The sequence below is a fragment of the Balaenoptera physalus genome, assembly GCF_965194825.1.
Source record: "Balaenoptera physalus genome assembly, chromosome: 2".
Taxonomy (NCBI): Eukaryota; Metazoa; Chordata; class Mammalia; order Artiodactyla; family Balaenopteridae; genus Balaenoptera; species Balaenoptera physalus.
Window position 1 is genome coordinate 11,035,187 of NC_138883.1, and position 15,978 is coordinate 11,051,164.

The 15,978-nt window shown below is 51.2% G+C and overlaps 1 protein-coding gene across 3 annotated transcripts in view; it reads left to right on the plus strand.

The window, feature by feature from the left end:
- Positions 1-15,978, plus strand: part of PRIMA1 (proline rich membrane anchor 1) — a 62,037-nt gene that overhangs the window by 2,120 nt on the left and 43,939 nt on the right. For all 3 annotated transcript variants that reach the window (XM_082451461.1, XM_082451463.1, XM_082451462.1), the window contains exon 3: positions 5,901-6,036. In XM_082451461.1, the coding sequence (XP_082307587.1) occupies positions 5,901-6,036 (136 nt within the window). The remainder of the gene's footprint in view (positions 1-5,900; positions 6,037-15,978) is intronic.

A 15,978-nucleotide genomic window follows, 5' to 3' on the forward strand; every position in this document is an offset into this window, starting at 1 on the left:
CCCCTGGTGGCATTTTGGGGCTTGGGGACTATTCAGATAGTTGCCCTGAGTAGGAGGTGACAGTCTAGAGAAGATGGGATTGAGCAACACAGCTTGCCAGGCTGCCAAGGTTCATGAGCTGTCCCAAGTGATGGGGCGTTGCTGGGAACCAGGGTGGTCAGTCCTGCTTGTATGATAGCGCTGGTGACCCCTGGAGAGAACCAGGGGCTCTAATGCTGGAACCAGCCAGCTGGGGGGAGAGCTCGAGTAGGGGAGGGGCATACCCCCCTCCTGCAGCGCCAGGCCCATCTTCTGCTCTCTTCCCTGGCTTGCCTCTGTGTCACTCACAATTGTTTTCCTTTCGGAATTGACAGCTTTGTTTAATGTGTGAAATGGCACTTATTAAACCCAGCTGGGCCTCCTCGGGATTCAGAATTTTGTCACTTCTAAACACTTAGAAGTGGTTAGGGTGGTTTGGGACCAGTTTCTCTTGTTCAACTTTTAGCTGAACCTCAGGTGTTAAGCTCACTTCCTTTTTGTATTCATTTGTTTACAATTTTCCCTCTTCTGGGAGACTTTTTCAGCTAGTACGGAGAGCAACATGATGATGTTGTTAATCTCCAAGAACTGGAATTTTCTGCAGGAACTAGCAGGATAGAAACAGCAGATCCACCACCTCCCTACCCACTCCCACCACCAAAAGAAAGGATTTTGTAAAGTAGCTTCGTGTTTTAGCAGTGTTCTTGAGCCAGGTGGTACTCACACAAGCAAGTGTGTGTGTGAGTTTGTGTGTGTGTATTTCAGATGCCGTTACTCAATACAAATCAATTTTTGTGAAAATCAATTAGAAAAGAAATCCTCCAGACAAGTAGAATGGGCAAAATCTTGGCTGGAGGAGCTGGAAAGATTAATCTACAAATGATAAGGACTGAGAAGTCAAGGGAAAAGGGGCTTTGGAAGGAATGGATTTGGTTTTTGAGCAAAAGAGCTGAAACCAGGAGAAGAGAGGGGAGAAGAGGAAAAATCAAAGTGCACAAAGCCATGTGTTTCCCTTTAAGTGGAGAGAGTATCATTTGTCACGTCATAGGAGTTTCTTGAATATTAAGAAATCTATCTGTGCTTTCATGAGCTTTTTGCCAGAAGAATCCCTCTAAGTCGTAAACATCTGGAAGGGTGAGACCAGCACAATAATTGGTGAAGCAAGAGGTCTGTGGTCCCTCAAAGCACCGGGTTCCAACCTTGAGATCAGCCCGGAGTCTCTGGCTGCTGCCTGGATAATAAGAAACGTAATCATTACAGTCAGATGACATTAAGTAGCCACAAGGTTGGTGGGGGCGCTCTTTAGGCTCTTCCCTTTTTTCCTTCATGTGTCTGGAATTGAGATTTTGAGCTTTTGTGATTTAGGGTTCTTCTAAGTTCACTTCCAGATGAGTCCTTTTTTTTTTTTTTGCAAGTGAAGAGGATGACAGGCTGGTGAATTTATTAGGTGTGACAGGAGTGTGTCTCATCAAGTTACTGTGGTGCTGGCCTGTCTCGATAAAAGATACCAGAAGCCATCATCCTTGTGGGCGCCCCCCTAAAGCAATTGTCATGGAGACAGGCTCTGATCCGGGCCTGTGGGTCTCTGTGTGGCAATGAGGAGCCATCCCAGACCCAAGCGATGAAGCCATTACAGCTTCACTTATTTAGTCAGCTGCATTTATTGGGCACCTACTGTTTGCCAGGTCCCCCCGTGTTAAGTGCAAGGGATCTAAGGATCCCTGCCTTCATGGCATTGACAGTCTAGCACTGGAGAGATTGTTAGACAAGTCATAATAGGCAAGAGTGCTCAGTAGGAGCAAATAGCTTAGAAACAGGAGCTTGTGGAAGATTCAGAGAAACCTCGCAGATGCAGTGCTTCAGCTGAGACATGAACAAGGAGAAATCAGGAGTCAGGATGCTAGCGTGAGTGAAGTGTCCAGGCGGTGGAGGGAGCAGCCCCGAGGTGGGAGGAGAGGGCAAGGCATTGGAAGAACGCAGGTGAGGCCTCTGTTGTAAGCCACTAACATCGTGTCTTACAGTTTGGACTTGATCCTGAGGGCTCTGGGGACTGTGGAAAGTTTTAAGAAAGAGACGATACAATCTCAGATTGGCATTTTAGAAATCTCAGTCCAGCTCCAGCACAAAGTTTGGATTCAGGGAGCAGGCGAGGCAAGGGGCACAGGGGCTGGTGAGAGTAGGGTTGCCAGATTCAGCAAATAAAAATACAGGTGATCCAGTTAAATTTTCAGATGAACAATGGATCGTTCTTGAGCATTAAGTATATCCCATACAATATTTGGGACATATTTATACTTAAAAAATGTTGTTGTTTCTCTGAAACTTTACAGGGGTGTCCTGTATTTTATCTGGCAACCCTAGGAGAGAGGCAAGGCTACCCAGTGGAGGTGTGATGGTGTCCTGGTTTAGGGCTGTAGCACTGGGAGTGAGGCGAGGTGGATGGATTCAAGGACTATTTAGGAGGACTGGGCCAGAGAGCTACACTGGTTGGCCAGAAGTGGGAAGTGGCTGCCACAGCACCATGTCCCCCAGACCACAGTGCCAGGGACCAAATGCAGGTGAGTGCAGGACCTCTCTGTGCCTCAGGATTCTGGCCCCAGGAGAACGCTGCAGAGCAGGGACAGGAAGGCAGGAGATGGCACAACTGGAATAAAAAGTGTTCACAGGAAGTCGCGATACCAGCTTTAGGCGGGTCATTGACCTCTCTGGGCCTCTGCTCCTTCTTGGTCAAGTCTAGCTAAGAGCAAGTGACTTCAGGGGCAAGTTTCTTCTCCTTGTAAGACTCCCCAGGATGTAAACCAACCAAGCCAGGCCTTGAGACAAGCTCGTGGTACTGAGATTTCCTCTCTGCTGGTCTAAACACAACACTGCCGACCCGCAGAACCCCAAAGTGGACCCGGAGCTGAGGGATAGGGTAGATCCCATGTTTCTCCACTGCTGGGCAGACAATCCCCAGCACACATTTTTACTGAGCACCAGCGGAACGCCGGGCCCTGTGCAACTTTGGTGAATCACTTAGCCTTGCCAAGCCTGTCGTCCCAGCCAGTAAGTGTGGATGACAAGAGCTACCTCTCTTGATTATCCTCATGGTGAGAGGAGAGCCTGTTTCCCATGACTGACACACAGTAGGGCTCAGGAAGTCACACTTGGTCAGGTTTGATAAAGCACAGACCCACCCACCTTTCTGCTCCAAGATGCTCACAACTTAGTGTGGGAGGACATTAGCAGTGGGAAAGGTGCCCCAAAGGGGAGGGTTTACGAGGTGAAGGGGCAGCACTGGGCAGCTGGGTCTAATCTGGTGGGGCGTGGGGTTCAGGACAGCTTGCCTGGGAAAGCCATGTAAGAGCTGGGTTTGAAGGATGCATAGAAGTTGGCAAGTGGATAAAGGACCTGTGTAACCAGCTGTCAGTCTAGGGAGGCTCAGCGGCCACAGGCCTGCACTGGACCAAACCAGTGAGGAGCCCGAGGGGTCCCCGCCTCGGGGAGAAGGACAGCCCGCCCAGGCTGGCTAATTTTCTGATGACCTTTGGGTAAACAGTTGTGCCCGCTCACATTTCAGTGGGACCGTTATACGAGAGACCACAGATGTTTAACACACAGTGTGTGCCTTCACTTCCCCCACTTCAGCCTTGAAACTTGGCCCTGGTTTCCCTGCCTGTAATTTCATCACATTAAGCACTCTTATACGTATGTGCCCTTACAGCCTCTCACGGAAATAGGTCATTGTGTTGGGCCAGGTTAAAGAAACGTGCTCCCCTTGAACGCTCTTGCATAAATTGCACCTTGGAGAGTGGGAAAGTAATTGCTTTGGCAATGGCATTGCTTGAAGTTTGCACACTTGGTAGAGTTCAGCGGAGAAGCAATCTCAGAGGCCAGCCGTTGGGAGAAGGGAGATTTTGAGCAACCGCCATGGTCTTAGAAGGTCAGAATCCAGATGGTGATGGGAGGGCTGACAACTACGCTGGGGGAGAAGCCAGTGGATTTGCCATGACGTCTAAGGAGTTAACCATCTCCGTAAAATAACAGAAAAGGCTCACCGTCTGAGGATATGCTCTTCCCGGTGGGAGGTAAGATTGCCTTCCAGAGTTTGAAATGCAGTCAGTGGTCCTTTAAAAACACTAAAAGGTGGTGAGCAGGAGCTTCGTGGCCTCGTCAATATTAAGTCAGGGCTGTAAATCAGTCCACCGCCTGCTGCCATTCCGGTAGCCATTACCCATCCTGTTCACATCTGCCAAGTGGCAAGGGAGCAGCCGAGCCCTGCTGGCTCTCTCTGCAGGCCTGGAACACGTGCAGCAAAGGGTTTGCACTGGCCTCCAAAGACAGGCCTTCCGTGGCTGGTTGCAGGGAAATTGGGGTTCTGGGTTTCTACTCCCTGGAGATGACAGCCAGAGAAATGAACTGTGGGCATCACTGAAGTAGGGGGTGACCACCAACTCTTCCTTCATGTCTTTACATCAGCTGTTCTCTGGACAGGCAAAAAATGCTAGGTTCAAAGATTTATGGCACTCTGCCATAGAGAGGGATGCTGGCAGTTGGTCTAAGCCAGCCATTCTCTCACTGGCTACACGTTAGAAGTTTAACCTGGGATGCTTCAACAAAATACACATGCACAGCTCCACCTGTAGAAATTCTGACTTAACTGGCATGGGAAAAGCTCAAGCATGAGTATTTTTTAAAGCTGCCTGGAGATTCTAATGTGCAAGAAGGGCTGGGAACCACTGGGTGAACACAACCCACTTTTGCTCCCCTTTTTAGTTTACAGATGGGGAAAGTGGGACTGGTGTTGAAAGAACACCAGCCCAGGAATCAAGAGGTGTGGATTCTGGTGAATTCCAGGCATTTCCTTAGGTGTTATGATGGCGAGAGAAAAAATAAAAGGCCTGACCCCTGACCCCATAGACCTTAGAGTCCAGTGGTAGATAGGCGGATGAGCTAGCTGAACAGCCCAATGTGGATTTCTGCCACCCAGAGTGAAATCCGGTGCCAGGAGAACCTGTAAAATGGAGATCTGACCTGGTCGGGGGGGGTCAGAGACGCTTCCCTGAGGAGGTGAGAGCCAAGCTGAGTAATGGGTAAAGCAGAGGGGAAGGTGTCGGAGAAGATTCCAGGCCACTGGAGCAGCGTGCTCAAAGGGAGGGAGCATGACCAGGGGCCAGGCACTGGCAGGAGGGCTTCGAGAGCAGAGCAGGAGGGGAGGGGAGCCCTCCCTTGCAGGGCCCTGTGGCCTCATGATTCCCCTGAGCTGTGGGTGAGCGTTCGGGCATGGCGGGGCGGTGGGTGCAGGCAGTGTGGTCAGGTGTGTTTCCCTCAAGGCCACTCGGGTGGCTCGTGGATCACACTGGGGAGGTTGTTCTGCTCCCCTTCGTCACGTGCACCGCCAGAGCAGAGGCCTGGCCGGGTAAGGTTCCTCCCCCAAGATGGGGGGACCTTGGCCCAGAGTGGACATAGAGAGGCCATCAGGAACTGTGGCCGGAGAGGAGGCGAGGGCTTGGTCCTGCACCGTAGCCGGGCAGACGGGAGAAGCGGTTAGGTCAGGTTACGCAGAAGGTAAAATCAGTGCCCTGTCACCATCTGGGTGTGAGAACCTCAGGCGGCCACTTCTCCTGCCTGGGCCTCAGTTTCCTCATTTGCACGATGGGGAGATTCTAGAAGCCTCTCATGAATGCCCAAGCCAACTGCCCCAGTCCCACAGAGCTGGAAATACAACCTAGGTCTCCATCCCTGCCAGGCCAGCCCCGCATAACACTGTTCCCTGTGAACCAGCCCAGCTTCTGGCTCTTCTTTCTGCCTAGGTCTGCAGGGGTGGGTGGGCCGCGGTGGTTCCGTTTGGGCTCCCAGTTGCCGCATCGGCTTCTCTCGGGCGCCCGTGCCCATTCCTGCAGGTGACGCACGGGGAGCCCCGGAAGTCCTGCTCCAAGGTGACCGACAGCTGTCAACACATCTGCCAGTGCCGGCCCCCGCCCCCGCTGCCGCCGCCCCCGCCGCCCCCGCCGCCGCCCCGACTCCTCTCCGCCCCAGGTAAGTAAAGGCTCATCCCTGGTTCCGGTTTCTCTTCGCGTTTTCCGGGGCCCAGGAAGGACCTGGGAAGCAGGTTCCCGGGAAGCCAGGAAGCAGAGGGCAGCCTTGCTTCCTTTGTAATTTTCCACTGGCCGAGCAGGAGGGAAGCCAAGACCCAACTTTTCCCTGCAGTCTGCAAAACGCCTTTCCCACAGAATGTTCCTGTGAGATGGAGAAAGATGTTTCTCCATTGGTTAATCAGATAAAAGTCAATCTCCATTTGATGAGTGGCTCTGCCTGGACTGTTCCGAAGGCCAGACCTTGAAGGGGGGCAGCCATGGGCGCTGGTCTGAAATACCCCTCCCGTGAGCATGGTTTCATTTTTTGATTTTAATTCATGTGTAAGGGAGCAATTAGTATAGAACCGAAGTGGAGGCTCTGAGAGCAAAGTTACACGGGTGCCGTTTAGCTATTTGCAGCGAGTTCTGCTACACACACACACACACCCCCGCATCCCCTCCCCCGCCCGGGTCCCTTCTTTGCCTTGATTTCATCTCTGAACAATTTGATTGCAAACAAAGGAGGGTTTCTTTAGCCAGAAATGGCTTCAGTCCTGACCCGTAGGGGTTAAGTTCCCTGCTTACAATTGCCAGTTGATAAGGTCTCTAACAGGAGATTCTGTATTTTGGTTTGATCACTCCAGTTGCGCCTATAGAATGCCCAAGCTCATGTGTGGATCCACCTCATTAAACACATCTCCATTGAGTTACTTGGGGCCATATTTTAAATAACTTTGACGAGGCTTATTCTCTGGTAAGCCGTGTTTCCAAGCTTGCGGTGTGCAGGCAGGGATGCAGTGTTCTGGTGGAATCTTTTGCAGTTCACGTGTGTTTCTGCACTTTGTCTGCTAGGCCCCCACCTGTCTCCATTCTTCCCTGACACCCGTGGCTCAGTGCTTCTCAAAGTGTGGCCCTCAGCATCACCTGAAGCATTCGTTTTAAAGTGCAGCTGCACAGGGCCACTTCAACCCACTAAGTCAGAGCCTTTGGGGTGGGACTTAGGAAGTGGCATCCTAACAAGTTCTGAGATGATTCAAGTGCAAGTTAAAGTCAAGAACCTCAGCCTACCAGGCCCTCTGCTCCAGGCCTCTGCAGGATCCTGCCCTCCCAAGATTCTCACCCTCCTCCTCTCTCCTGAAGGAACCCCTGGGCTGTACTGTGGGGCCCCGCCTCAGGCCCCTGGCCCCTCACTCCCTTCCCTTCCATGAACTTCCTTCTCCCTCCGCTACTCAAGCTCCAGGCCCATGCTGCTTCCAGGTGTGTTTGTACCTGATGGATCCACATCCGCCAGTTACAGTCTGTTCAGTTCATCCTGTGCGAACCGAGCATCTGTGCCAGACACAGACCTGAAAGACCGTTCTGGTCTCTGGGATCTCTCGGCCTCAAGGAAGGCCTTCTGTCAGCAACCCACAAAAAGTGACCTGAGAGAGCACAGAAATTGTTCTCCAGGTGCACTGGAAATCCTTGAGTAGTTGGGCCAAACTACAGCCACAGTAAACAGCAACATTGACTTGGGTCTTCATGATAAATGGAATTGTTCTAGGTCATTGGAGGGGCGGTGGGGAAAGGGCGTCCAGGCAGAAGCAACAGCAAGAGCAAAGGCTTGGAGGTGTGACTCTATGGGACTTCTCATGGGAGGTCCAAGCCCCTCAGACTGTGAAGGGCCTTGTGTGCCTGGCCGAGTAGATCACATTTCATCCTGTGAATCGTTGTTTGCCAAACATTCACCTATCCAAATACCTCCTGTTGTTTGCCTTATTTTTTTTTTCTTTAAACAGACTCACTTTTGTGTTTATACAAATTAATCTCCAAAGAAAACTTTAATAACTACCATCAGTGAAAAACCAGAATCACTTGCGTAAGTAGAAGGTGACCATAAAAACAAATGCAAACAAACCAGTGTTTTAAAGTTCTAGCCTGTCGTGGAAAGTTCTGAGCTCGAGGCCTTCTTTCTTTCTGCTAAAAAGGGAGCGCAGCAGGTGATAGAGGGGTGGCAGAGCTGTAGTAGCCCCGTGCGGAGATATTTCTCAAGAAAGAAATCAGAAGGTTTGTGAAAGAATCAAAAGGGGCCTAAGTTTCTTGTTCTATGTTTCTGTGTGTCTGAGCACCAGGTCCAAGTGTCATCCAAAACCAGCTCACTTGCCTGCAGGGACACGTGTCCCATCCTTTAGGAAACTCTGCTCTGGGCAGCGATGAGCCCACGAAGGTATTAAGCAAAGAAGTGACACGATCCCACATCGTCCGCTTCAGAGTCAACTTTCCTGACAATGTGGAGGGTGGATTGGGGTGAGCTGCCCGACTGGGGTAAAGAGGGGACCACTGAGATACTTCAGGCCCCAGACCACCCACGAAGGCCTGAAGCCAGGTGGGGGGCTGTGGAGAAGGGGAGGCAGGTGGCGGTGCCAGGTGTGAGGGAACAGAGGCCTCCTGTGAGCTTGAGGCCTGAGGGCACTTCCAGGTTAGAGGACAGCAGGTGTAGTTTGATTCTATGGTAGGACTTTTTCAGTTACAAGTAGCAGAAACCCATCTTGAAGTGGTTTAAGTGATGCAAAAACTAGAGAGAGATGTTCGTTTTTTGGCTCATGTATTGGAATATTCCAGCAGCAGGTCTTATATGATGATGGTACTGGGTTTCCGTCTCCATCTCTCTCTTCTGATTTCTCCTGGGTCACCTTTTCTCTCGGGCAGGCCCAGTCTCTGTGGCTCCAGGCTCCTGGATTCCATCAACCTTACAGTTAGTAATCTCCCTACAAGGAGAGCTTCTCTTTCTCAATCATTCAACTAAAGACCCGGGGCTGACTTTCACTAGACCAGCTTGAGTCACACGTCCATCCTTGGACCAATCATGATGGCCTACGAGATGGAATGTGCTGATTGGTCAGGCCTGGGCCATGTGACCACGGTCGACAGTTGAGGTTTATGGATAGAGGTTAAGAGGGTGGTGGCTTCTGAAAGGAAAATCCAGGTAGAGGGGTTGTAACCCAAGGATGAGGACGTGGACACTGGGCAGGAGGACAGCGGACGCACCCCACAGCCATGGGGTTCCGGGCAGACGAGACCAGTGGCAGAGAATGTGTTTTGTGCACTGTCTTGGTCCTCACTGAGCTCAGCCCAGAACCCCGCACACAAGTACTGCCCGGTCAGACAGCTATGGCCACATCCACGACTTCTGCCTATTCTTTAATCCCTGAGGAATTAGCCTCTCCCAGAGGGCATGGGGCTTCAGCAGGTGTGCACGGAGCTCCCCAGGTGCTGGCAGGGGCTTGGAAGTCAGCTATGAGCAAGAGAGGAGCAGCTCCTGCCCACAGGGAGCTCACGGTCCAGTGGTCCATCATCTGCAGAGGGTGCACCTAGGAGTGTCCTTTCCTGCCATCTTTCTGGATCTGCCATCTTTCTGCTGGCTCCAGGCACATGCCAGCCTTTGCTCCTTTGGTCATCAGATGTGCCTGCATCCCTGCCGCTCACAAGGGCTTCTGATTTACCTGGTGAACGTTTGCCGAGTGTCTGCTCTGCGTCCAGCCCTGTGTTGGGTGCACTGGAGGCCCACGGAGAGTTGTTCTCAATGGCGGGGCCCGGGTAATGAAAAGACTGAGAACACGGCTTAAGAGGTCGAGACCCTGAGCCTGGGTTGGTGTGCTAGCCCTGCCACTTCCTCTGCGTGATTATAAGAGGGATGGTAAACTTTTTTTTTTTAATTTTTATTTTATACTGGACTATAGTTGATTTACAATGTTGTGTTAGTTTCAGGTGTACAGCAAAGTGAATTAGTCATACATATACATATATCTATTCTTTTTCAGATTCTTCTCCCATATACGTTATTATAGAATACTGAGTAGAGTTCCCTGTGCTATACAGTAGGTCCTTGTTGATTATCTATTTTATATATGGTAGTGTGTATATGTTAATCCCAACCTCCCAATTTATCCTTCCCCCGCAGCCTTTCCCCTTTGGTAACCAGAAGTTTGTTTTCTATGTCTGTGAGCCTATTTCCAGTTTGTAAATAAGTTCATTTACATCATTTTTTTAGATTCCACATATAAGTGATAGCATGTGATATTTGTCTTTCTCTGTCTGACTTACTTCACTTAGTATGATAAGCTCTAGGTCCATCCATGTTGCTGCACATGGCCTTATTTCATTCTTTTTTTATGGCCGAGTAATATTCCACTGTATATGTGTACCACATCTTCTTCATGCATTCATCTGTTGATGGGCATTTAGGTTGCTTCCATGTCTTGGCTATTGTAAATAGTGCTGCAGTGAACATTGGGGGTGCATGTATCTTTTCAAATTATGGTTTTCTTCAGATATATGCCCAGGAGTGGGATTGCAGGATCATATGGTAGGTCTATTTTTAGTTTTTTAAGGAATCTCCATACTTCTCCATAGTGGCTGTACCAATTCACATTCCCACCAACAGTGTAGGAGGGTTGCAATAGGGCTGGTAAGCTTAAGCCTGAGTTTTAGGCGTGAGGTTTTCACCCACCAATGGGGTTGACTGGAGGAGTCATGTAAACGGCAAGCGCTTTGGAAGACGGGACCGGTATCCACTGCTGCTAACCACTGTGTGAGAACCATTCTGATAAAGAGCAGCCTCTGAGTGTTAGACTTCGGGAAAAAAGAGGTGCTTCGGGGGAAAGGTACTTAGTTCCAAAAAGGGCAGGAAGGGAGGATCAGGACAACATGAGAGAATTTCCAAGTAGACCTTGGATAGGCAGGAGCACAGGGAGGCCGGACAGTCCGTGGAGGGGCTGAAGCAAAGGCCCGGAGTTCGGAGCCCGAGGATCAGGCAGGAGGCGCCCTGCTGCAGGAATGTCCTTCTGCAGGAGTGTGGACTTCGGTACATGTGTCAGGGGTAGAGGGAGAAAGAGGACACAGGGAAACCTCTGTACCTACTCACACAGACCTGTAAAGTCGCCTGTAAAAGGAAGGGCCAGAAACATTTGCCAGAATTGTTGGGCATCCTCCCCGTGGCCAGGCAGGCCTCCCTCTTCATCCAAACAGCACCTGCTGCTGCCCTGCTGCTCTGGGCTACCAACGTATCCCGAGTTGGCCGGGACTCTCCTGGTTTTAACCATGAAAGCCCTGCATCCCGGGAAACCCTGTAGTCCTGGGCAAACTGGGATGGTGGGTCACCTACTGCTGGGCCACCCTTCTGGCAGTGGCAACGTGGTTTTTCAATTTATTTCTTCTGTTTTATTTTGTTTTACTGTGAAACTTTCAAGAGCACTGTCCCCTCACCCCCCGCCTCCAGCTCCATTCTAGAATGTGTTGATCATGGGGGCAGCTCAGCCCCACATTTGTCTGTGGGTCCCCAGCTCGGCTGCCCCCCCCCCCAGCCGCCCTGGGACGTCTGTTGAGACAGCCTTGCCCTGAGTCCTACTTGCCACCGAGAAGGAACTTGGAAAGGGTTCTTGTGATGTAGAAGATTCTTGGCCAGCATCTCCAGTTTCTGCCCTTTGTTTCCCAAACTCTGCCCACGCCCTTCACACTTTAGGTGGCGACTGCCTAGGGCAGCTGCACTTTGTAAACTTTTGCAAACAGTGGGAGGCACTAGACTGGGTGATTCTCAAATGCAAGTGTGGTCCGAATCCCCTGGAGGGCTTGTCCAAACACAGGTTGCTGAATCCCATCCCCAGAATTCCTGATTCAGTAGGTCTGGGGTGGGGCGGAGGATTTGCATTTCTAATATATTCTCAGGTGACACTGATGCGCTGGCCGGCCAGGGCACACCCTTTGAGAACCAGCGTCCTAGAGAATGGCAATCAAGTCAAGGGACTTTGGAGTCACATGCAGGTCTTCCACTCCTAGCTCTGCGACCCTCGGCACATCTCATCCCTCTCAGCCTCAGTTTCCTCATCTGTAAAGTGGAGCTAATGATACTTAACCTCAGGAGGGATTGAAGTGAAGACTGGAAATTATACAGCCTGTACTTGGCAGAAACTACAAGCTGAAAAGTGGTGTTACAGCACAGTGGCTCAGCCTGGCTGTCCTGCCCTCTAGATCTGGGGTCCACCCTTGTTCATGAGCTAAGTGATTTGGGCAACGTGTCCTTAACAGCTTGGGACCTCAATTTCCACATCTGTAAAATGGGGCTAATGACAACACCCGCTGCATATGGGCTGGGCGGTTGTGAGAAATCCATGCCATGAAGTTAACACAGCGCAGAGCCTGGAACCCAAGTAACACTCACTGAATGGCAGCTAATAAGTAATACTAGTGATAACAGTAGTAGTAATAATAATAATACTAGGTCACTGACGTTCAGGTCGTGAGTTGTTTAAACATGGTTCTGGCACCTCGCTGCTGAGAAAGGAGCATCTGAATAGAAACTCAGGGAGGAAATGAGCGCTTTAAGGATGTGTAGATGCCCCTAGGTATTCAACAGAAAAGAAAAGGTCTACTGAGAACACCACTCTTCCCCCATTAGGGGCAGCTGTCACCAGGCTTGTGATCCCCAGGGTCAGCCCCAGAGTCCCTGGGTGAAAGTATTTCTGGAAGGCATGGGCAGGGGTGGACACTGGCAAAGCAAAGGAACAGACGTGCTCGAGGGCCCGACCAAAAAGCCCACGGCAGCTGCCAGGGCTCAGGACTGGGCCGACTTTGTAAATGTCAGCGATGGCCCACTCGTCCCCGCGCGTGACTCAGACGCTGCGGCCGAGGAAGGAGATGTGTACCAGCCCTCAAGGAAGAGCATGTACACCCCCTCCACGAGACCTGCTTCTGAGGCTGATGGGGCCAAAAATAGCTGTAGCAGAACAGAGGCGTGAGCCTGCATTCCCATAGTGCCTGTCTTTAAGGAGCTCAAAGCACTGAGATAGATTTGATTTTTTGCGTTTATTTTATTCTTAGAAAAACCCGAAGAGAGGTTGACTCCGCAAAGGTCACACAGCAGTGGCGGAGCGAGGAATGGGGTCACCTGGTTCCCCTCCTATGTGCCAAGGGCCACGTTTTAACAGAGAGAAGCAAATGGGACTGTGGAAGTTCTAGAAGGCTTTTTTTACTCAGCCAGAACACTAGGAGGAACTGGTACTCAGCCCCCGGTACTGAGGTGGAAGCTCTGTGCTTCTCTTCTCGTTTAATCCTCACGTACTCCTTTGTAGGAGGTCGTATCAGCCCCAATTTCCCTTAGGAGCCTGGGACTCAGAGAGGGTGACTTACTTGTTCCCAGCGGCCCAGCTGGGAAGGAGGGGAAGTACTTCCGGGTCACCGGATTACTTCCTGCTGAGTCCTCTGCCTAGCTCTCCTCCTCCATCTCTGAGAGTCAGCTTCAGGGGTCCCCTTTCCTTTCCTTGAATGGGCCTCGCTCCTTCCCGTCTCGGAGCCTCTTGTATATACTAGTCCTTGTGTCTGCCAGGCATCCCCTCGAAGTAGTTAACCTCAACTCAGGCAGATCTCAGCTCAAATATCCTCCAGGAAAACCTCCCCTGACTTCTACAGAGGTCACTCCGTTCCCTGTTCTGGTTCTCGATGGCTATGGAGTCAGTCACGCCAAAAGTTAGTGGTTAAAAAAGCAACCCAAGTGTACTGTCCTTTCCTCTCAGCAGCTATGGGGGGTGACGGGGCTCCACCAGGAGGGTCTTGCTCGGGGTCTCCATGCAATCGTCATCAGTTGGCTGGAGCTGGAGCCATCTCGAAGGCTCCCTTGCTCGTGCCTGGTGGCGGATGCTGGCTCCTGGGGGGGTCCCCAGCTGGTCTTGTTCCTCCACGTGGCCTGGGCTTCCTCACAGCATGGTGGCAGGGTTCCAAGCTTGAGAAGCAGGTAGAAGCTGTACGCCTTTGATGATGTAACTGAGGAAATCATGCGGCATCATTTCCGCTGCATTCTGTTCCTTGGAATCAAGTAACCGAGTCTGCTCAACTTCTAGGTTCAGGGAATTCGATTCCACCTCATGGTAGAGGAGTGTCAGGGAATTTGTGTACATTTTAAAACCACACACATACATACACACACTCTTTGAACTTTTTCTTTTCCTTTATAGCAATCATCCTACTCTTTAAATATCTAATTAATTATTTGACTAATGCCTGGGCCTTTTGCTAGATATAAATAATTGCGTGTGTCCGCCGTGTCCACTTATAGCCCCAGCTTGTTAGCATATGCCTGGCACATCATAGGTCCTCAGTAGCTACTAATTTGTTTCTTTTGCAAAGATTTTTATGCTCTACTGTATGCCAGGCACTGTGCAAGGTTCTGGGAGTGCAGTGGTGAACAGGATGGAAGGGTCCCTGTGTGTGGGACAGAAAATAAACAAACCAATAATATCGCCAGAAAAATAGAAGATAATGTATCCTACAAAGGTAATTAAAATCACAGGATCTGATAGGGGGTGACTGGGTGGTCACTTAGATTGTGTGGTCTGGGGACAGGAGATGACATTTCAGCTGAGACCCGATTGAAGGGAAGTTGTGGGCAAGGAAGACGTGGGGGAAGAGCGTTCTCAGCAGAGGGAACAGCAGCGCGAGTTCCTCGTGCGCTTAGGGTGTGTGAGGGACCACTGTGGCTGCTGGCTGAGGCGAGGCCCAGAGGGAGGGCCTGGGAGGCCAGGGAAGGGGTTGGGGCTTTATCTTAAGTGTAAGCAGAAGCTTCGAGAGGGTTTTGAGCAGGGCTGTGGCGTGACCTCACTTATACTTTACAGAGCCCGGCTCCCAGTGTGGAGACTGTCCCTTCAGTCCAGGTGGTGATGGGGGAGCCTGTGAGGTGGCCTGGATGGGGGGAGGGGAGAGGTGGCAGTGTCAAGGCCTGGTCTGATTTAAGATGGTTTCGGAGGTGAGGTGATGGCTGCGGTTGTAGGGAGCGAGGGCAGCAAGGATGCTGTTAGGTCCTGTGGAATGAACAAGCGGGGAAAGCCTGAGGACATCACTCACAAGCTCCCCCTCCTTGGTCCCCTCGGGTGTTTGTGATCTCAGCAGCGGGATACTGATGCAGACGCGGGTGGTGCCGGGAAGAGGTGAGCGTGTGACGAGGGACTTTGGATATCGAACACAGGCTGTGTCACTTGGGTCGTTTCTTGTTTCACGGGTCATGTTGGTGCCAAGCTGGTCTTCACTGCCGCCATTGATCTGGACCTTGGGGTATCGGATGTTCATCTTTTGCGGGAGGTGGGGTTTCTGTGCTGTTATCTTTGAGCCACTTGTCTGGTCTGTGAGTAGTAGGATCTGGTGGCTGGGCCCGGCTCTGTCTCTTACCAGCTGTGTGCTGGTCACTCAACCTCTCTGAGCTTCCGTTTCCTCATCTGCCAAAGGGCGCTCAGGATACCGTCCTCAGAAGGTACCTGTGGGAGCATGAATAATATGTGGGCCTGGCCCAGCACCCGCTACGTCCCCACTCCCAGTAAATGGGCTCTCTTGCCAATATAATCCTTGCTTGAGCAAATCTCTTATCCAAACCAGTCTCAGCTCTGCCATCACTAAAAAGGGCTGCCTGGCTCTGCCCTGCGTTCCCCTCGACACTAAGCATCACGTGTATGGTAGCGTGATTTTTTTGTGCCCAAACTTGAGTGTCTGATATCCGTAATATCTTTCAGTACATGGAATTGTTTGTCTTCCATGTATTTGGGCATATCCAGCAAATAAAAGATTACAAATTGATGTGGACTTTAATTTCTTAACAAACCTATATTCGTTGATTTATTGGACAAACGTTTGCCAAGAGGTTGTGCCCTGGCAGGTCTTGGGGCTGCAGAGATGAACTGTGCACGGCCCTGCCCTCGGGTAGCCTGCCTCTGGCTGGATGCCTGAGCCCTGCTGCGTATCGGCATCCCCTGGGAGCTTTAGAAACGACTGATGCCCGGGCCCGCCCTCAGTGGAGGTGCTTCTTGCATGAATCAAGGTCGAGACCCTCGGCTGTAACCAGAGGCCAGAGGCAGGAAGGGGTCTGTGCCAGAAGGAGGAAGAGGTG